A 22,160-nucleotide genomic window follows, 5' to 3' on the forward strand; every position below is an offset into this window, starting at 1 on the left:
ACTTCCTCATTGCTATTTACCACACACTAATCCAACCCAATTCACTTAAATCAATTAGTCCAATAAATAAATCATATTATTCTTACTATTATCCTCCAATTAAACCGACTAAATAAATCCGACTTAAACTTAATATCTTCGATCAGCATAACAATCCAATTTCAGCTAAATCCAATAAATAATTCCTTCCATAATTTAATTAACTAATTAATTAAATTCGGGGCGTTACACCGGGGAATTCTACATTTTCGGTGAAGAGGTATAACATACCGGAAACTTTGAAATTTCCGGTAATTGAAAAAAATTCAAGAAATTTCAAATTTCCGGTAGTACTGATGCTTTTTTCCTCTTATTTTTAATATCTTTTTCTTGAATAATAAATTCGGTAAAATAAATATCCAACCTAACATATATATAATAATAATAATAATAATAATAATAATAATAATAATAATAATAATAATAATAATAATAATAATAATAATAATTGTCATACATATATGCATAAAAGAAAACTACAATGACTTTCTATACAGGTCTTCCTAGTGTCTAAAGTGACCCGCATAAGCTGATCCTATGCTTTTGCATCATCAGTACAATTATGTCTCCACTGGTCAGTTACGGGAGACAATGGAAAATCAGGTTTCAACTTTACCTGAACCCAATGATTCCCGTTGATAAAACCAATAACAATTATTGTGTGCATACTCGTATACATAGGTGGAGCTAAGATAAGGGGAAAAGTGATGTTAAATGTCATGGGAAGGGAAACAAATACGACAATGTATTTATAACCAATAGGGTAACCCATATCAGGAATCGTCGTCCATTTTTCCCTATCCTGCACACCCAAGTGTTCTACGCGTAACACATTCTTAACTATAGAAACATTGTCATAGAACAACTTGGAAAACAAATCAGAGTGTTGATGTACTTGAGTATCTAACTTCGTTCGTATCAAAGACCATGACTCCTCTCCCCACCCAGGTAAAGCTGTAATAAAACGGAAACCACAATTTCCATCATCACCAACATCGATAATGTCATCAATGTATGGATGTAAGAAAGCAAGAAACATTGACAGATAAATATGTTTGGAAGACTTGGTGGACAGTTGGCTACCAATGGTCTGTTGACTTGTTGTTTGTTTTGTGCATAATCTCTTCATAGTCTGACTCCCCTACGAAGCCTCAACATGCTCCCACTGGCTAGGATCAGGATGCACGTCACTCTCTTGACCCTTTCTACTCTTCTTAACTCCCCTCTTTGACTTGTACTTCACCGGCGGTGGACACATTGAAGTTGTGGATGGATATGTTAGATCACGAACTTTTTTCTTCAACACCCTCTGACCTACAGTATCCAAAGTATTGAAATATCTCTTCAATTCTTCACACTATTCTTCCAAATCCCATTTTTTACTACTCTCATCATGACCGGGCTCGTGATCTGCAATGTGCACTTTCGTCCTGAATACATGAATTGAGTCTATAGGAACAGGGTTGCCTAGAAGTTGGAAACCTGCAAGCTGACACACACACGGTAACCCATGTGTTTTTCTAATGAAGCAGCCGCATCTCTCTTTGCTAGAACCAACAAATTTGAATACAGGATGTTGTTCCATATGACATGTTCGTGTCTTTCTAATTTCACGTACTCTTTAAATTTCATGCTCATGTTTTTTGAAATATGGAACGAACATAATAGATGAGTTGCATTTAGAAACATAGAATTCATGGCATTCATCAGTGCAAGTTCTGGGTCCATCACCATAACCTTTGGTAGAAATTTCTTTGAAGTGAATAATTCTTTGAGCTTCTCCAATGCCCATGTGAAGTTCTCCTCCCTTTCATGTTCCAAATAGGCAAAGGCAACTGAAAACATCAGTTAATATAATACCAACAATCTCAAGCACTGGTATCCGGTACCTGCACGATTGAAATGCACATAAGTAATCAGCTCACTAAACATCCACAACAGATTTTATGATGTGAAAAATAAAGTCACTTACCTATTTGTCTTGTATGTACAATCAAATATTAAAACCAAATGAAACATATGCAACAACTTCACAGAATCAGGATGTGTCCAGAAGATATCAGCTACAATATTTGAGTTGTCCCTATTTCTAGTCCAACACATGTATTTATATTTGTGAAGAAGGCTCAATAAAATTTGCAATTCAGTCAATGTACCTCTTTTGCCTACTCTGTATGTTGATCTAGCTTTATACACTTGAATAATGGTCGTGAGGTTTTCTAGATCTTTGTCTTTCAAAGCAGCAATTATGTACCTAGGAGCCATATGATACTTCGTCACGTCATTCACAAACTCTCTTTCATGACCTTTTAAACGACCCAATATATTGTGGCCTTCCAGATCATTTTCTACTCTATGATTATGCATCCCACATCTAACCACCACCTTCCAATCAGAACCACTTGGAATAGATCTCAGTCTAAACGAACATTTAACCTTCTTACTATAAATGCCATCAGAGGAACTAATGGTTTCAGATGCATTTTTTTTCTTTTGTAATTTTCTCCTCTTTTCACAATCCATGATTAATTTACCCTTCCTCCCTCGTATTCCATTAGCAGAATCAAAACGAATAGTAACAACAGCGATACCATATTCTTTACCAATAGATTGTGCTCATGCTAAAACTTCTGATCGGGAGTTAAAAATCTGTAAATTGCAGCGCACAATTATTAAACGTATCAATCAATTTCATAAATGACAAAAATCAATTAAAACTGCATTATTTCAAATTGAAACATACCGTATATGTGTTGAAGAACTTCGTATAATATGTACATGAGTCTGTAAAAGATGCTGTCGGCGCTGGACCACATAGATACAAAATGTCATCTGCAGACATACCGAAAATTTCAACTTACTGGGAAATTTCTGGTATTCTGGAAATTTGAAATTTTCGATAGTATGAGTCTTCCCAGAAATTTCGGAAATTTCCGGTATTCCTCAAATATTTTTGAAATCGCCTCGGAAATTATGAAAAATCTGGTAAATCGCCCCGAAAATTCTAAAATTTCTAATAATTCGCTACGAGAAATTTACCAAACTCAAACAATTTTCAATATAAATGCTTTGCCTGCAACCGGAAATTTTGTTTTGCTTACCAGAAATTTCTATTTTCACCCCTACACCATAATTGTAAATTTTATTTGACAAAAATAATTTTTTAAAGGGTAAATAGTATCAAGGTTTTTTCGAAATAAATGAAATTGGAGGTGTCCGGTCTAATTGGGGGTGCCAGCTTAAATTCTCCAAATCAAACATGTAAAAAAAACCAAACACTGATATGCTACTACTACGGAGTGAGTGCGACTCACAGAGAAAATGTAAGAAAAAGAAGAGAAAAAAAAAAAAGAAAAAAGAAAATGGTTTCTGACAGCAAAAAACCAGAAAAAAACTGGAAACACTCTCTACTCTACCTCACCTTCATCATCACAATCATTCACCTCATACACCAAACCAATTTCTCACGCAAACTATCAATCGGCAACGAAACAGTGCGTATCAAGAAAACCTCCGATCTTCCTCTCCGGTTCCGTTCCGACGGTACCTTCAAAATCCTCCAAGTCCGTTCCTCTCATTTTCCAAAGCATGAAGAAAAATCTCGATTGTTCAATTTGTAATATTTAATTTTGGTTTGTTTGGTGATGTATAGGTTGCTGATATGCATTATGGAAATGGAATGGTAACAAGGTGCAGGGACGTGTTGGCTTCTGAGTTCGAGTTTTGTTCTGATCTTAATACTACAAGGTTTTTGAAACGGATTATTCAAGCTGAGAGTCCTGATTTTATTGCATTTACCGGTAATTTGTTGATCCGAGTTCATTTGTTTATTTTTGGCTTGTTAATTTTCAGTTTTTAACAAAAAATAAAATAAATTTAAATTGTTTTCAGTAGATATATTAGAAGAACTTACAAAATTAAGTTTAAAATAATATATAAAAAATGTAATAAGCTGTTTTGATTAAGTCTCTCAAATTGTATCACAAAAATTGGCACTAATTAAGCTCAAATAAGCCCATCCAAACAAGCCCTATATCTAAAGAAGGTTTAGATAAACCTTCCATTTATGTGAGAGAAATGGTGAAGAATTTTAGGTGATGAATACTAAACCCATCTTTATCCTTTTAATTTTTGGAGGATTTTAAACATACAAAGAAGTCTACACTAATAATGGTTCATAGTTCTAGGCTGTCAAAGCTCCGGAACTTATCCTACAAAAAGGAACTTACAAGTTTATCCTACTAAAAACTATCACTCATTGAATTTCAATTTTTTACTACCTTGAACCTTTCAGTGTTAGCTATTTGTTGCTGGAGATAAATAAGAAGACGTTGATATGAACTTGGAATTACTGTTTGGGAAATTATGCTCTAGTTTCTACAATCATAAGTAGCCCTCTAATTAGATTTAACAACTGGAGAATGCTGATGAGCAGCAATCTAGTCTTGTCCCAAGACTCAGTCCTTATTCCTTCGAATTCCTCTCTGCTTTCCCGTTTAGCATGTACCAACTGAGTACCTCCAACAGCAAACTTTACTTTATTCAACTTCTCTAATGTCTATTTTTCTTCAGGTGACTTTAGGGAACTTGCTAACTCTGTCCATTCTAACATACACTAAAATTCAGCTAACTTTCAGTCCCACTCTTCTTTGTTTGAATTATATACTTTGCCTAAGGGTCAATCACACTTCCTGTCATTTCATAGAGCCAAGCAGAGTTGTGCTATGTAAATTAAGAGGCAGAACCTTCTAGGAAACAACAGTCAGATGTTTCTTACAGAGAAGAAACAATTATAAACGGCTTTCCATGTTGCAAGTAATGCATATTTGCAAACTATATGGCACTATAAGCAGACCTAGGGAAATATTTGTTTCTCTTAGTGCTTTATTTTATAGGTCTAACAAAGTAGGGTGACAATGACAAAGTAGCTCTTTGGAGTGCATTTTTGGAGAATCTATTAAGATCTGTACTTGCTTGTTTAGCAAATCATATCTCTTAACTATATAGAAGTAAAGATAAGAATAGAATTCATATGCAACCTATTACATTTGGCTTGACTAGAATAAAAATGACCAAATGAAATGGAGTAAAAGTGGGTTCTAACTTAGGATATACTTACTGAATTCAAGCCCTTGCGCCTTGATGGACCAACTTGTTTAATTGATTATTTTATTTCAGTTTGTAAGAATTCTATATTTCTATTGATTGATAGAGATAATTCTTAAGTGAGTTCTTCTGTTTTATGTCTTATATATTTTCTAAACTGAAATACAACTCGTGTGATCTATTTATTGACTCACACAGCTAACTACATCAGTTAGTTAGCTCCTAGATCTTAGGGATTAGTTTTCTAGATTCTAGGGATTAGTTAGGAACAGTCGTACGAGGCAAGTATACTGTGCAACTAGGGCACAGTAGCTACTAGGGGTGGCAAAACGGGCCGCCCGCCCCGTCTTATGCCTGCCAAAAAATGAGCGGGGCGGGCATGCCCGCCAAGTAAAATGGGCATAAAAGTCATGCCCGTCCCGCCAAGATAACGGATTGGCGGGCGGCAGGCTTACCCGCCTATTTTTATTTATATTTTTTTAATAGATTAATAGACATTTTTTACCTTTTAATTAAACTTTTCACTTATTTTTTAAAACAATTTTTTATAAAAACAACTTTTTAACAAATTTACTTAAAAAAATATTACATATATTTATAAATAAATGTATAAAATAAACCATCAAGAATTGCAATTACTATAATTAATTAAAAAAAGAGTGAGTTTTGGAGAAGGGGCGGACTTTGGCGGGCGGCGAGTTTTGGCGGGGCGGATATGGCGGGCGGCGGGTATTAGCGGGATGGGCTTTGGCGAGCGGCGGACCTAAAATCCCAACCCGCCATTTTTTGGCGGATGCGCGTGCCGGCCCGGCGAGCCACGGCCCGTTTTGCCACCCCCAGTAGCTACAATAGAAATTATGTTATATTAGTTCCTTTAATACAGTTGTAGCAATATCCGGAGAGGCTTTTCCCTTTCTAAGGATTCAGTTCTAGTAGCAGCATTTGAACCATTCTTGGGCTGAAAATTAATTCTTCCAGCTTATACCATTACAATCTAAGTGGTTGAGCGCGAGTCGTTAATGCACTTTGTGTAAGGTTGAATTGGTAGTAACCATGTAACATGTTTGATCTAGGGGTGTTCGTGGTTTATAAACTGCACTGAACCGAACCATATAAATAGTTTAGTTCAGTTTTTAATAGCCACATTAATAACAATTCAGTTAACTATTAAAACAGTTTTAATTCAGTTATAAACGGGTTTAAACCAGTTTGTATATATAAATTGGTTTAAAACCAGTTTGTAGTTGTAAACTAGTTTTATAGAAAAAATTATTTTTTAAAGAAAATTTAAAATCGTTTTAGAATCAATTTATTTTGAAATTTTAATTCCCCCAACCTTTTCTTTTTGCAGGCATAGAATGTCAAAAAAAATATAATTTTCTATTTCTTTTTGCATAAATGAGCAAATAAAAAACAATAAAAAAAAGTTGACAGATGAAATTTAATTTACAATTTTTATTGTTATTCTATGAAAAGAGCACGAGCATGATAGAAGAATATAAAAGGATTCTGAAATGTGCTAACATAGGTGGTATTTACATCTTGCTGTGATATAGAGGGAGGTATAATTATAATCATAAAAATTGAATATATAAGTAGATCGATAATTTTCGATTGATGGTAAGGAGTTGAAAGAAAACGAAGTGAACAATACTTTAGTGTTAGATTGGGTTAAGAGGAAAGAAAAAAAATCGCATGGCAAATTTAATGAAATAATTTAATATAAACCACTTATTTTAATTGCTCTCAGACACTAAAGTTTAAATTGTTCTCGAACACTACATTTACATTTGATAAATTTCATTTATTTGGAGGCATTAAATTTTCTTGGGGAAGCAAACTTTATTGATGACTTGTATGAGATCATTAAATTATTAACAAATTGATTATTAAGATAAAAAAACTGATTTGTTACATTTAATTGGAATTGATTAATCAAGATAAAAAAAATATTCATATTTTCAGTCAAATAAATTAATTATTAATTTGCAATTTGGAAAGGAAAAATTGACACCATATAATAAAGATAGTATAAAATTTGCTATATTCAGCCTTCATAATATATAATATATAGGAGTTATTTTTTTTAATTTTTGAAAATTTGTAAAAATATTAAAAAATAAATTAGTTAAACAGTTCAAAGAAGTTTAAACCGGTTTATAAACTTAAATTTGGTTAACTGAATTGTTTATAATATATGATTCAGTTCATTAACCATTTAAACGATTTAGGTTTTTTTTGGTTCAATCCAATTCAATTTAGTTATATGGTTTAGTTAACCATATGACTAGAGCACTTCTTAACTGGACATTACTTATAACCTTGCCGAATTCTTGATTACTAAAATCTTTTTCCTCTGGAAACTGGAGGCTTAAGATAAAAAAAGAAATATACCATTACTAATTCTGTACAATATCTGACATGGCTGGGGTAAACATGATTGCTCTTCAGGTGTCTCTTTGTCTTTAACGTTATAGCCATGTGATATTTGAATGTATTTAATTTATTTTATGCTGACTGTGTTTGTATATTTTCTGAATGTGCCTCATTGACATGGATTCAGTTATTGGTATTAGGAGATAATATATTTGGATCAAGCAGCTCTGATGCTGCCGAATCTATGTTTCAAGCCTTTGGTCCGGCCATGGAATCAAGACTTCCTTGGGCTGCAATTTTGGGAAACCATGACCAAGAATCAAGTCTGAATCGTGAAGAATTAATGTCCTTAATATCCCTTATGGACTATTCAGTTTCCCAGATCAATCCGTCAGATGCTAAAATTGATGGTTTTGGAAATTATAACCTAAGAGTATATGGTGCCCCAGGTTCCATGCTGGCAAATAGTAGTGTTTTGAATCTTTTCTTTCTTGACAGCGGCGACAGGGTTGTTTATCAGGGAATTCGAACTTATGATTGGATCAAGGACTCTCAACTTCATTGGCTGCGTCATGTATCTCAGGAACCCCAGGTAATAATGCAATTACGCGCTTCTTCTATTATTCGTGACATGAACTTTCTTTTCCCTTGAGGGAAGTTTCCCAATTCCCACATCCCATTAACATTTTGCAGGTCACACTAACAGGGACAAGAGCAGGATCCTCTTCAATCTACTCCTGATCATGATTCTACCCCAATTACACCGCCAGCACTTGCGTTTTTTCATGTTCCGATCCCAGAAGTTCGGAATCTGTTTTACAAAAAGATTGTTGGTCAATTTCAAGAAGGTGTAGCTTGTTCACGGGTGAACTCACCGGTCTTGCCAACGCTTGTCTCGATGGGAAATGTGAAGGCTGTATTCATAGGCCACGACCATAAAAATGACTTTTGTGGAAACTTGGATGGCATATGGTTTTGTTACGGCGGCGGCTTTGGTTATCATGGCTATGGAAAAGCGGGGTGGCCAAGAAGAGCAAGGATTATACTTGCTGAACTTGAGAAGGGAACAAATTCTTGGACAACGGTGCAGAGAATTAAAACATGGAAACGACTTGATGATGAGAAGATGAGCAAGATCGATGAACAAATCCTATGGGATCGATTGGTTTCTAGATGACCATGGTGGTATTATTCTGCTGCCTACCACATTGCACGTACAGTATCTGCAATTCTGCATTGTATTTATGTATAACATTGATGTTCACCGTAATAAGTAGTAATACAATTTTTTTGATTTGAGATTAATTTTGATGCGTGCTGTTAGTCTAAAACTTTTTATATCAACCAACTACAAATCATTGTTTGTACAACTTTTGAGTAGACATGATTGAAATCAAATAATTTCAATGATCAAACAATTATTATTGGTTGATTGTATAAAAGTCTCTAAAATGATCAATTAAATCTCTGTTCATGTCTCTACAATGATGAAAAGCGAGTGTTATAGTTTTGTAAATTATATGATTTCATGAATGAAACTAGAAGCTCTAGTTTCGGATTGTGGTCACCTAAATCGATTGTCGTGTTTTTGATTATCCAGATAATGTGTTTGATAAACTGTATTTCCAAAAGTTGTTGTGTTTGATAAATTAACATAAATTAACCTCAATCATTGTTATGACATACATTAAAAATGTTACATTACATAAATACATTAACGTAAATCTAACATTACATTTCATTATTAAGTGATGGTCGAGAACGTTTCAACATCTTAAGAATATCTTCGGTGGATCGCACAATCTTCACATCCATCTTGATCAGACCTTTAGTTTTGTAACGGTGAAATATATTGTTGTCAATTGAGGGTGAACAATAATAGAGCTTCACAACACTTCGACTGACTGGATACAAAATCTCTAATATAGATTTTAATTCGATAAGACGGTGATCTATGTGAACCTAAATTCAAGTGGGGGCTTCTCGCTATTGAAGTAGACAATGAGATTATGCGTCATTCTTTTTTTCTCTTTGTTCCATTATTAAAATAAATGATGGAGGAGAGAATATGCTATAGAGTCTTGGAATGAAACGTGGTAATATATGAGTTGTAAATTTTCGATCCTCAACATCACTACACCAATTTGAGTCGGCATAACCCACTAATTTGCATTCTTTTCCCATATCAGCTGCAGGAAATAAAATTCCATAGTTGAGAGTTCCTTTCAGATACCTTAGTATCTTCTTCGTCGCTGCTAGATGTGATACCTTTAGCGTCTGCATGAATCTACTTACCATAACCACACTATATGCTAAGTCAGGCATTGTGTGACAAAGGTATCTCAATAACCTAATAAATCTTTTGTATTGGGTTGGGTTGGGTTGACATCATCTTTATCTAATTCTTTTGACAGTTGCAGTCTTGGTTCTGCAAGTGTCGAAGTCAAGTTGCATTCTTCCATCTCAAATATTTTGAGAACTTCACTTGCATATCTTCTTTGATGCATAAGCAAACCTCTACTACTCTTGTAGAATTCGATGCGAAGGAAATATGAAACATCTCCCAGATCAGACATTTCGAATTCCTTGATGAGATCACCTTTGAAGTCTTCGATCTATTTTTTGCAGCTACCTGTTATCAACAAGTCTTCGACATAGAGACATAGTATAAGCAATTCACTCTTACTTCTTCTTACATATATTCCATGCTCAGTTGTGCACTTCAAATATTCCTTCTCCCTTAGGAAATTGTCGATCTTCTTCCAAGCTCTTGGAGCTTGCTTAAGTCCATACAGGGCTTTATGCAGCATGTACACATTTCTTTCTTCGCCATGTTTCATAGACCTAACTGGTTATGCAACCTAGACTTCTTCGTCTAAGGGTCAATTCAAGAATGCACATTTAATATCCATCTGACACATGTGCCAATTGTTCATGTTCGCCAGACCAACAACCAACCTGATTGTTTCGATTCTGGAAACAGGTGCAAAACCTTCATCGAAGTCAATTCCTTCCTTCTAAATAAATCCTTTCGCCATAAACCTTTCCTTGTGTCAAGTCACTTCCCCTTTAGGGTTACACTTCACCTTGTATACCTACTTCACATCAATTGCCTTCGTGCCTTGAGGCAATTCGACAAGTGACCAAGTGTTGTTGTCTTTGATGGACTTCACTTCTTCATTCATAGATTTCACCCACTTTGAATCCTTCATTGCGTCAGCTGCATTGACGGGTTCAACATATGCGTAGAAAGCATAATGTACTCGTTCACATTCGTCATCGACCATATCATCTGATGTAACCACACATTCTTGCAACTTTGTAGACATGTGTCTTGTTTTCCGAGGACTGCTTGGACATGCATCACCTCTAACTTCTTCTTGTCGAACTTCTTCTCTTTCGACTTTAGTGGTTGGTTCTTCATGAAATATTCTCACTAAATCCTTCTTAACATTCTCAGTCCAATCCCATTCCTTAAGCTCATCTATGATCACGTCCCTCCTAATCACAACTTGCTTGTTCACAGGGTCAAACAACTTGTATCCACCAGTCAAATGATATCCTATTAGGATCATCTGACTCGACTTGTTATCAAGTTTTCCTCTCAACTGATCAGGAACATGTCTATATGTTATAGATCCAAATACCTTTATATGACACAAGCTAGGTTTCACACCAGACCAACATTATTTTGGCGTAATTCCTTCTAACTTCTTCGTAGGACATCTGTTCAAAATGTATGTTGTCGTCGACACAACTTCACCCCTAAACTCTTTAGGTAAATGTTTTTCTTTCAACATACTTCTCACCATATTTATGATGGCTCAATTCTTCCTTTATGCAGTTCCATTCTACTGTGGAGTATAGGGTGGCACCACCTCATGCACACCTTATTTCTCACATATCATGTCAAAGTCTTTCGACACATACTCTCCACCACCATTAGTCCTCAGAACCTTGAGCTTTCGACCACTTTGTCTTTCGACCATAGATTTAAACTTGGAAAATACCTCGATCAATTCATTTTTCTTCTTGATCAGGTAAGTCCATAATTTTTGACTGAAATCATCTATGAATGTAACAAAGTATTTGTTACCTCTATTCTAATCCACCTGGATTGGTCCATATACATCAGAGTATATGACTTCAAGGATTTCCTTCGACTTGCTTCCTGCATCCTTGCTGAAGTTGTTCTTATGTTGTTTTTCCTGCACATATTCCTCTCACACTACTCTTGAAATGTTAATCTCTAGTAACCTTGAAACCATATTTCTTCTTTTTCAACTCTCTGATGTAATTGAAGTTGAGATGGCCTAATCGATAATGCCATATTCATTCATCTCTTCTAGTTGCAATTGTAAGGAACTCGTGCTCCACCATATTTAGTTTAATCTTAAAGGTTCTATTCTGAGACATGAGAGCCTTGAAAATTAACTTCACACTTATGTCGATAAGTCTCATCATCTTGTCTTCAATCGACACCTTGTAGTTCTTTTAGACTAACTGCCCAATTCTAAGCAAATTGCTCTTCACGCCTGATATGTATAACACATTGGAAATTATTGACCTCTTTCCATCTTTCCTCATAATCAAAACATCACCAATACCTTCAACTGCTAGAGTATAGTCATTTGCAAATTTCACAGTGTTCTTCATATAAGGCTTTACAAACCAATCTTTCCTTCTAAACATGTGCGATGAGTATCATGAGTCTAAGTACCATTGGTCCTTGAATCTCTCTTTATCTCTTCTATGGCTACCACTATGTGGTCGAACTTAGGAGCCAATGACCCCAAGATCTTTGCAACAACTGATCTTGATGTCAAAACGTTTCTACATACCATGATTTGATTCACCAGTTTCATAACCCTAATGAAGAAATCAGTTATGCTTTCACTTTCTTCCATCTGAAGCAATTCATATGCTCTTTTGTGAGTTTGTAACCTCACCTCTTTCACCGTTTTTGCACCTCTAAAAGACTTTTCAAGAATCTCTCGAGCTTCTTTTGCAGATTCTACATCACTAACCTTTTCAAAATTATCTGGACTCAGACATTAGTGAATTATAAAGAGAGCTTTATAAATCTTCTTATTTAATTCTTTATGTGCGGCTTTTTGTTCATCCGTCGCGTCTTCTGCAAGCGGTTCTATCCCTTCTTTCACAAGATCCCAAAGATCTTGACAACAGAACACACTCTTCATCTGCTTGCACTAATTCTCATAGTTATCTCCTTTCAGAATTAGAAGAGTTGTTGGAAAATGCCCATTCGAATGATTCATTGTCGTCGCCATTCTCTTGCCTTGAATCATTTAACCAGAGCTCTAAATACCAGATGTTTGAATCAAACTCAAACCATTAAGTAATTCTTTATCACTACACAATGACAATGAAATAAAAGGGAATTTGGGAAAAAGGTGAATTAGGGTTTACGAAAATAAAAGGAAGAAGATGATTTTCTGCAGAGTTTCTCTCTACCCACAAACTGTGGAAAACCTTTTATTCACTTGTAACTGCAAATCTGTGAATACAAGTTCTTATGCAAAATAGGGGTTACTCTCTCTATTTATAGTTTTAGATATGCTTTCTCCCTAAACCAAAAGTCCAAAACATAAAAGCTCAAAATACCTATTTTGTAGCTAAATCAAATCTAAGAGTAGCAACGTGGTTACAACACTTCAACACAAAAGAATTACAATTTAACAAATACAAGGGTGGAAAAGAAATTGCCATTAGTTGGGCTTTCATCCCAGATGTGAGAAATGAGCCCATGGCCCAAAAATGTGATTATACCACTCAATTAGTAACAACTGGAAAATCGTTGCAAGAGGTATACGAATTTTATAATTTTCGAAAAAGAGAGAAAAATGGCGGCAACGAGTGACGAAGAAATGGACTCACTGCTCTCAGCTTTCAATCAGATCCACGAGGTATTCAAAACCCTAACCAACCTTAAACCCTAATTTCTTGATTTTTTTCCGTCAATTTTTCATGAATATAGTTGGTGCAATATTTCAGGATGTAAAGAGTAGCATTTCGGAATTCCAGTCACTGCAATCCAAACACAGTTCCGAGTTAAAATTGCGAGAATCTCTCCAAATCACTTGCAATAACCTCAAAAAAGGTTCGATCAATAAGTACAAAATTATTAGAATTCGTAGATGCAGTATTTCAATTTGTTAAATTTAGTTTTGCAAAGTTTCAGAAAATGAAGAGTTGGCGAAACTGTATTCGGAATCCTTGAAGAATGTGGCTGATCAGGTTCTTCAATTGGTCGGAATTTGGAATAATGTGTTGTTGCTGTGTTTGTTAATTTGATTTGATTAACTGTTATACAGCTTGATTTTCGAGCGAAATGCTTGCATTTGAAAGAAGAGCTTGAAAGATCGAAGAATGAAGTTATCTCTAAAGAAGATGTGAGTTTTGTAAATTGAAGTTGAAAGAGGGAAAATTACTAGTAGTAACTTACCTTGTTAATTGTTGGAATATTTTTTCTTCTTTTGGAGCAGGGACATAGAAGGGCTGTGAAATTGCTTGAGGAAGAATATGATGGAAAAATTGCTAGTTTAGAAGCGAAAGTTAAGTGAGTATTTATGGTTGTATACTTGTATAGACATTTCTGCTACTGAAACTTATGTTTTGTTTCTTATGATGGCCATGCTATTGAAGATTCCATGTGAATTTTGAAATTTCTAAGTTAGTTATGAATGAATCATGTGAGGAGTATTTAGGTAACTTTTTGTGTTTCAATGAAAGTGGACACACTTCTATTTTTACGTAGTAGAGGTGAAGTGTGTCTAATTAAAGTGGAATCAATGTCCATAACATGATATGTGAATTTTGATACATATTGGAGCATTGTTGTCAAGATTGAGTGCTGGATCGTAAAACCATACGATCTTATGTGCTAAAGATGTTTGAGAGTGTTACAATTAGAGAAAGATCGTTTTCATCACCGGTGTGGTTAAGATCGAGCTTTTTGAAGTAAGATCGTAAAAAAAACGTGTTGGGGGTCTTTTTTTGGGGTCTATATTATGATTTTCATGTTTTTGTGTATGCATGAGTATGTATATGTATGAAATGACTTTTTTCCCCTTCGGTAGGATCTTCGATGCCGAGCTAACGTTCTGAGTTTTATGATCTTTCACAAGCCGACTGATCCTACTTAAGATCTCGTGCTTAAGTATTGGAGGCTCGTACAAAATCTGCTTAAATTATGATTTTAAGGGTTTGAATGAAATTGGGTGTGTCAAATTTACTGTATGGAAATAATTTTGATTTTTAAGCTCAAGATCTAACTAACACACACATTGATCTCACTTTACATTAGGGAATCACTACAAGAGAAAGCAGCTTATGAAGCAACCATAAGTCAACTCAATGGAGATATAGCAGCCCACAAAAACCATATGCAAGTCCTAGCAAACCGGTTGGACCAAATCCATTTTGAAGTGGAATCAAAATGTGAGGCACTTCATTATATAATTTACCTTTACAAGAATCAATTTTTGTCAACACAAGGTTGCAATATATCTTTATTGGTTGAAAATTTGTTTCATTTGGTCATCATGGCTTGACAGATAGTTCTGAAATCCGGGATTTGAAAGATTGCCTTACGGCTGAGCAGGAAGAGAAAAATGACTTGAACAGAAAAATGCAAAATTTGGAAAAAGAATGTAAGCCACTAAATTCATAGCAATTACACTTGCATAAAACCCGATTATTTATCTGTTTGAGCATTTTCATTTTCTGTCACTTTGTAAAATCAGTCGAAATTATCTTTTTGTGTTCACTGCAGTGCTGCTTTTTAAGGCAAAGATGGTTGATCAACAACAAGAAATGACATCAAATTGGCAGGTGGAAACACTTAAGCAGAAAATCATGAAACTTAGAAAGGAGAACGAGGTCCTGAAAAGAATGTTTTCTCATACTGAAGAGGGTAAGTAATGATAACAATTGAGTTCACGAGGATACGGCATATATCTGATATTAACAGGGTGATATACATACTTTCTAAGCATTGCAAGTTGTAACCAAGCCTCTATTTAAAGGGGTTGATGTATAGGAAAAAAAGGCAAGCCTAAATAAGTCTATTGGTTATGTTCTATGATGGAAAATGACCCGAAAGATCATGGTTACACTATTCTCAAGTCGAACCGGAATTAGGTATCCAAAGGCCGAAGCCCATTGAAATTTGATCGCAACATTAACAGACGTAAACATCTTCTAGTATATAATAGCATAGACCATTGATTCGGTTAAAAACAAAATTGAACCCCCTTTACACCCTTCTCGATCTTGTCCACCATCTACACCCACAACACCATGTTTGTGTCCCTTTCATTGTTGTACTCCTTATCACAATCACAGTCTTTGCACGCATTAGACTCAGGCCTCAGTTGTGAACAACTCCATCTTATCATTGTTAATATTAACTATCTTATCATGATCACATAGCCAAGGCCTCTGTATGTGTATGTACAAGTATCATGTTCAGGTGTTGTTGGAGCCATTTTTCTTTTTCATTTTTCTTTTAAGAAAGTTCGATCAAGAGCCATAACAACATATACTAACTTTGTGAAAAGGGAAACAACACCAATATATTGGATTGAAATCAAATGTTTCTAGTTGCCTTGCTACTCAAGCAACTAGTAAGGGGAGAAAAATTGAGAGAGAAGTGTAGAATGATTGTATTGAATTTAATGATTACTAATACGATCAAAAAAATATGGTTTTATAGCTCAAAATACCACTCCCTTGGTGATTTCCTTGATGATCGAGTAAACTAGTAAAATTAGTTAATCTTAACTAACTTTCAGCCACTTCACAAACTAGTAATAACAAACAAACACAACTAGTTAGTTAGACTAAAAAATGAGACTTGGTGCACTTTTAGGATTAGATTGATCAACTATAGAAACTACAAAGACACTTAGAACACTTACTCAAAAATATCATTTCCAAAAGGAGAATATAAATCCATCCATCAATTTCTCAATATTCACGATCTTATAAGGAAACATGACATAAATTTATATACCTTTAAATCTAAATTGATTGAAATAAAAATCTTAAATCGATCTTTAAAAACCAAAAACCATACAAAATCAAATATTATTAGATTTATTTAAATATCATTTTATGAAACCACTTGGATTAATTCATATTTTAGAATGATATTTCAAAACCGAATCAAATCAAACCTATTACTTATTTATTGTTTATTAGTATGATACATTGTATTAATCTATTATTCATTTGTGTTTAATTTGTTTTAATATTATTTATTAATTTAATTTAAACTATTTTCTTTACTATTTCACTTGTGCAACACATAATCGATCGTTATCATTCTGAAATATTATTTTTAAACATATTATACGTTATATATTATGTCAAAACTATTATTTTATTGTGTTTTTTTATAATATTAATTATAATAAATAAATATTTACGATTTGTAATTTGGATATCTAAAACTCCATTTAAATTAAACCACATAAAATTGAATCAGATCGGATCAGATGAATTTTGTTAACTATTAATCTAAAATCAAACCGATACGCAATTAATTTTATCATTGGATTAGATAAAATTTTGTATCCAAACAAAAGTTTGTCTCTTTAAAGTGAGCATCCAAATGTACATATTTCTGACTTTGTGATGTGAGCTAGCAATGTTTAGATGTTGCTGATTTGAAACTAAAAACAACCTAAAAAAACAATATGAATTCAAGTTATACTAAGTGCTAAACAAAGAAACATCGCGCCACTCGACTAGGCTACAATTAGTTCATAGACAGCTAACAAACGAGGAAAGATATATTTTCCTATTATACTATCAATGAGTACTCAACACCATAAATTATTGGGATTATTGTTTCCACTCTATGTGTTGCTCACTCACCATAGTGCAAATTTAAAAATGCTCTTAAATTTTGAATTTTATTGTCCAGACATACACAAAATACACAAAATACGATAAATGAAACATGCAGAGACTAAAAATACATCCAGAGATTTGAATTTGAACCTCCCCTCATCACACCTCACCTATATGTCAGAGTTAGACCAAACAACGTTGAAATAATTCAGATTTTGATCTCTAAAATTTCTACGAAGATCAATCTCTAAACGTGTTTAATTTATATACTTGCGTTAAATTTTTTCCTCTTTCTTTTTCATTTTCAAAAAGTTAGAAAAAAAATCCAAAATAGAGCACGTGGGCAAAATTCTTTTACATCATTTTCAAACTTTCTCACTACTTCTATTATATTGTATTCAAGCAAAGAACATCACTCAACATCTACTCCATTCCATTCAATCTAGGTTTATCACTTTTCAAGCTTTCTCACAATTTGATAAAAAAAATTGGATTTATTTATTATGCTTCGTTTGTTTGATTTTATCTGTTATGTCTTCTTGGTTTGACTTCTTTAATTATGATATAATTTCTATAGTGTAATTATTGGTAAAAATATCTAATAACCAAGAAAGATTGAGGCGTGGTAGAGTGACTTACTCAACATGCTTCTGTTCGGAGAGAAAAAGTTAAACCCTCTTTTCTACCCGTCTTTGTCACTTCATTTGATGTAGAAGCATCGTCTTCCCGAGTTTGCGTGTCTCCGACATCATATTCTCAGAGACATGAGTCCCCTATTGCTGCCTCTGATGCTCCAGAAGCCGCAAAAGTACATGTTGTTGAACTTCCTGCCGATGTTCTTGATGTTTTTTTAGGAGGCCACTGAGACCCTTCATTGCTTCCTTTGTATCCAAACCATGCTGCTAGGCACACGCAGGATGGAGACGAAACACAAGTATGAAATTATTCTTTTAAATATCTTTGTTATAAGATTTGAACTTTCCACGTCTCTCCGGCTAGGCATATGCAGACGAATGCTCTGAGGATTTGTTACGTTCTTGCTTCATCATCCCGCTAAGAGGGAATTAGGCAATCGAGCCATTTCGAGTTTATCTTGACCGCATCCTGATAGAGGATATCTGTTTCACGACATATGCCGATCACGATGTGATAGCCTTTTACGAATGATGTATCCAGATTTACCTGAACGAGTCATACGACAGTTTGGGTATATGCAAGGTATTCATATAGCCGCAACCATGTCTGCTCCTCCCACTATTCTCTTCAGAGATGTTGATCAAATACTTGAGTCGTTCTGTGATCATCTGGTCCCAACAAATGTGCGCCTTATATCGAATCTTCTTCTATGAAGAGTGGTATACGGCTGCATCCAATATTTTTATAGAGTGTCACATCCTTACAAGGCATCGGATGTAGAGGAAGATCCACCTAAGACAACTCACCGGAAGATATTTGAAGAGAAGCAGGCTAGGGCTAACTATGTCATTGATGTGTTGTCGATTTGTCAGTCTATTGTGGTCATTGGAAAAACATGCTTGACCACTATACATGCCATAACAGCCGAGACCCGACATGCCTTGCAGTACAACAGGTAGGGGGAGAAACCATGGGATCAGCTATACCTAGTAGTTAAATTTTTCTTTGTATTTTAATATAAGATTTTGATAATTTGTATTATGATCTGTATTTTGTAAACAATGATGTATGGTGATACCCAATAAACCATGATAACATCCTTATTTTGTATTCTATAATATTAAAATTTATAAAAAAATATGTTAAATATTTTGATTATTTTTAGTTCTCAAAATAATATAAAATACAAATAAACATTAAAATTAGATGTTTATTTTGAAGAACAAAAATTAGAAGTTCGTAATTTTGTAGAAAATAAAAATATTTAAATTATTTTACAAAGAAATTGTGAGGATTGGGCTGGAGTTCTTCAGCAGTTACTGTGAATTGTTTTTTATATCTTTTCCTCACAAACTTTAGCATTAATATATAGTAATTTCTTTCATCTCAATCCAAATTGTAAAAACGAAAGTGGGGCATACAAACACTTCAACACTACACTACAAAGGGTGCAGAATGAGAATGAAACACATCTGAAAGATTCCATGTATATTCCTTGATTCAATTTAATATACATATATAACCGATAAGACAGAAAGAATAAGAATATGTATATGCAATGGTACAAAATGAATGTCACGAATTTGATATCACTGAAAGCATCATACATTCAAACTTGTCTCATACATCTCAGACACTTCTGGGGATGACATTGACAACAATCGTGAGTTGATGTTGTTTTCAATTTGTCTCTCCCTTTTGTCTATTCTTACTCAATCATGTTGTTGCTGCCAATTTTTTATGTTTTATTTTAACCATGCAAAACACAAATACCATTATCAAGATTCAACAATTTTATCAACCTTTTTTGATTTTTATTATATGCAATTGGTTTTTCTATTGAATTTAAGCGTGTAGTTATTAGGCTCTGTGACAAATTATGGCATGCAATTGTTTTTCTGTTGAAGAGGAAAATGCCAAGATTGAAAATAACAGTTCATTGCATGTCTTGGAGTTTAGTTACAGTAATTTGGAAGTTTTAGTCTGTAACTAAAGACCCGCAGAAAGAATATTGTAGATTCAGCCTTATTCAAATGAAAGCTGGATTTGAGGGTTCTGGACTAGAAGCAGTACCAAGTCTTGTATGTTCTTGTTCCACATTTGAAATCGGTTAACTTTGTAAAACTAACTATGTAATATGGAATTGTATAATCGCAAATATATGGTTGATAATACTTCAGTTGTGAATATATACCTCACATGTAACATCACGTATTTCACAATAGAAATATTTTTAACCATTTATTTGAAATTGTACGATTCCAATTACATAGTTGGGGTTACAGAGTCAACCAATATCAAATGTGGAACATTCAGACGCTATATTTAGTCCTATTAACACTCCCATTAAATAGAAGAGATTGTTCAATACACTATATTTATAAAAAATCTTATGAAAATTTAAAAAAGCTTTTTTTTTCTACAATATTTCGTAAGAAATTGTGCATGTATTGCTAATATTTAACATTTTTTTGAATATACATGCAATATTTTCCGTAGATAATACTATAAGAAGTTCAAAGCAAAGTATGATAGGTCTGAAAAATTAACTTTTAAATATCATAATTTTTTAGAGAATTCTCTACAATTTTTTTTTACAGATTTTACTAGGGAATTTTTTACAAAGTTTTATTTTGTAGTAATTTATATAAAATAAATTCTAAAATTTACCATTTTATGCAGATATATCTGTAATTTTTAACGTGAATTTCACTTCCTGACAAATTTGTTTGATTAGTAAAATCATATGAACAATATAATATAAAGTGCATCCGGAAATTAACTTTAAACAAGAGTATTTTCGAACATTTATAGAATTTAAAAAATTCTTAAATGTAATGAACTATTTTTAAAGTGTAATTTTAAAAGAAGGAGAGATTCTTAGACACAATGAACAAACATGGTTATGAAATCCCAAAATGATTTTTCGTCTAGTCAGTTCGTCTTTCATAAGGATAAAATACACTCACCTCTCCTAATATTTAAAATAGAACTTAAACCTCCTCTAATGTTTTTTTGGCTTTATAGTTCTCTGGTTTATAGGGGAAAAGGACCCTATTAATCCAGAGTTGTGAACTGAGGTATGAAAACTTGTCAAATATTGTTCTCATCAGAAATTAAAATCGGTATTTTCCGAGTTTAAAATGTGCGATAACACTCTTAAACTCTAATAAAATAGTACTAACACACCTTTTAATTTTTAATGAGAGTACAAAATATTATAGGTAAATAACATTTTTTTTGCGATTTTTTGTCTATCATTAAAATCTTTTATCAGTATATATAAATATAGGATATTTTTGTATATATTTCAAAATCAAAAGAATATTGGTGTCGTTTTAAAAGATTTCGAGAGAGGTGAGTATAATTTTCTCAAATTCTTTCAATTAAAAATACACTACATTAAAACTGTGTATAAATTTAGAGGAATATAATGACATGTGATAGAAAAGAAAGAAGAATAAACAAGATCTGAATGTAGGGGAACATGTGAAAAAGCCAAAGGGAATGAATCCAAAATATTCACCACCACTCCTAAGATTTTGTGGTAATGTGTATATATTAATGCAAGAAACAAACAAGTTACTTTGAAGAGAACGCATGGCCTATAGAGCTGACACATAATAACCCTTCTTTTCTTTCTTTTCTTTCTTTCTTTCTCTCATGGCTCTCCTTTTCAAGTTCATGGATTCTTTTTGTAGTTGTCTTTAGAGATAGGACTAGATTCTACTTTCACACTTTTTTTCATGCTATCGTCATCTTTAAATTCCACATTCTTAAACCTATCATCTTGTCCACCTTTCACATTTGCAAGAAAATTTTAAGATACTTTGGAGAATCATGTCTGATTTTATTTGTAACCCTAACTCAATTAGCATGCTAACAATGTTATCATTATTTTTTTATATTCCATCAGTTAAATGAATGTTGTTTTAGAGAAAATAATTTATTTTAAAATAAATGTCATTTTTACTTCTAAATAATGAAATAATTGTTTTTTTTTTAATTATGTCCTTGAATTATTATTTTATGAGAAAAGGGGTGATGCACTGACAGTGTAAAATATTTTTACAATGTCAACCAATCACCACCCATGTATCCAATTAAACCATTTTTTTATTTAA

General features: G+C 33.5%; 4 protein-coding genes across 4 annotated transcripts; 2 read left to right on the forward strand and 2 right to left on the reverse strand.

The window, feature by feature from the left end:
* Positions 1-574: 574 nt before the first annotated feature.
* On the reverse strand, positions 575-1,078 carry LOC131597721 (uncharacterized). Its single transcript, XM_058870398.1, has one exon. The coding sequence runs from the start codon at positions 1,076-1,078 to the stop codon at positions 575-577; it is 504 nt and encodes a 167-aa protein (XP_058726381.1).
* Positions 1,079-1,180: 102 nt separating this feature from the next.
* On the reverse strand, positions 1,181-2,562 carry LOC131597722 (protein FAR1-RELATED SEQUENCE 5-like). Its single transcript, XM_058870399.1, has 3 exons — positions 2,012-2,562; positions 1,900-1,928; positions 1,181-1,353 (listed from the first exon to the last, which is right to left on the reverse strand). Exons 1-3 carry the CDS (start codon positions 2,560-2,562, stop codon positions 1,181-1,183), a joined length of 753 nt encoding a protein of 250 aa, XP_058726382.1.
* A 755-nt stretch (positions 2,563-3,317) lies between these two features.
* On the forward strand, positions 3,318-9,028 carry LOC131595083 (probable inactive purple acid phosphatase 28). The gene is made up of 4 exons (XM_058867331.1): positions 3,318-3,602; positions 3,692-3,839; positions 7,722-8,113; positions 8,228-9,028. The coding sequence occupies exons 1-4, from the start codon at positions 3,402-3,404 to the stop codon at positions 8,696-8,698; spliced, it is 1,212 nt and encodes a 403-aa protein (XP_058723314.1). The 5' UTR covers positions 3,318-3,401; the 3' UTR covers positions 8,699-9,028.
* A 4,256-nt stretch (positions 9,029-13,284) lies between these two features.
* LOC131599520 (protein At-4/1-like) lies at positions 13,285-15,958 on the forward strand. Its single transcript, XM_058871843.1, has 8 exons — positions 13,285-13,448; positions 13,537-13,642; positions 13,724-13,779; positions 13,857-13,934; positions 14,028-14,101; positions 14,849-14,982; positions 15,099-15,194; positions 15,317-15,958. Exons 1-8 carry the CDS (start codon positions 13,386-13,388, stop codon positions 15,463-15,465), a joined length of 756 nt encoding a protein of 251 aa, XP_058727826.1. The 5' UTR covers positions 13,285-13,385; the 3' UTR covers positions 15,466-15,958.
* The last annotated feature ends 6,202 nt before the right edge of the window (positions 15,959-22,160 follow it).

This window comes from Vicia villosa, linkage group LG4 (assembly GCF_029867415.1).
Source record: "Vicia villosa cultivar HV-30 ecotype Madison, WI linkage group LG4, Vvil1.0, whole genome shotgun sequence".
In the NCBI taxonomy this organism is placed as follows: Eukaryota; Viridiplantae; Streptophyta; class Magnoliopsida; order Fabales; family Fabaceae; genus Vicia; species Vicia villosa.

Coding starts and splice junctions, on each gene's coding strand:
- LOC131597721 (XM_058870398.1), bottom strand. CDS start 1,078: ATGTTTCTTGCTTTCTTACATCCATACATTGATGACATTATCGATGTT.
- LOC131597722 (XM_058870399.1), bottom strand. CDS start 2,562: ATGGATTGTGAAAAGAGGAGAAAATTACAAAAGAAAAAAAATGCATCT. Junction 1,929..2,011: donor TGTACATACAAGACAAATAG/GTAAGTGACTTT, acceptor TCAATCGTGCAG/GTACCGGATACCAGTGCTTG. Junction 1,354..1,899: donor ACCAGTGCTTGAGATTGTTG/GTATTATATTAA, acceptor TGGATACTGTAG/GTCAGAGGGTGTTGAAGAAA.
- LOC131595083 (XM_058867331.1), top strand. CDS start 3,402: ATGGTTTCTGACAGCAAAAAACCAGAAAAAAACTGGAAACACTCTCTA. Junction 3,603..3,691: donor GTACCTTCAAAATCCTCCAA/GTCCGTTCCTCT, acceptor GGTGATGTATAG/GTTGCTGATATGCATTATGG. Junction 3,840..7,721: donor TGATTTTATTGCATTTACCG/GTAATTTGTTGA, acceptor TATTGGTATTAG/GAGATAATATATTTGGATCA.
- LOC131599520 (XM_058871843.1), top strand. CDS start 13,386: ATGGCGGCAACGAGTGACGAAGAAATGGACTCACTGCTCTCAGCTTTC. Junction 13,643..13,723: donor TTGCAATAACCTCAAAAAAG/GTTCGATCAATA, acceptor GCAAAGTTTCAG/AAAATGAAGAGTTGGCGAAA. Junction 13,780..13,856: donor TGAAGAATGTGGCTGATCAG/GTTCTTCAATTG, acceptor ACTGTTATACAG/CTTGATTTTCGAGCGAAATG.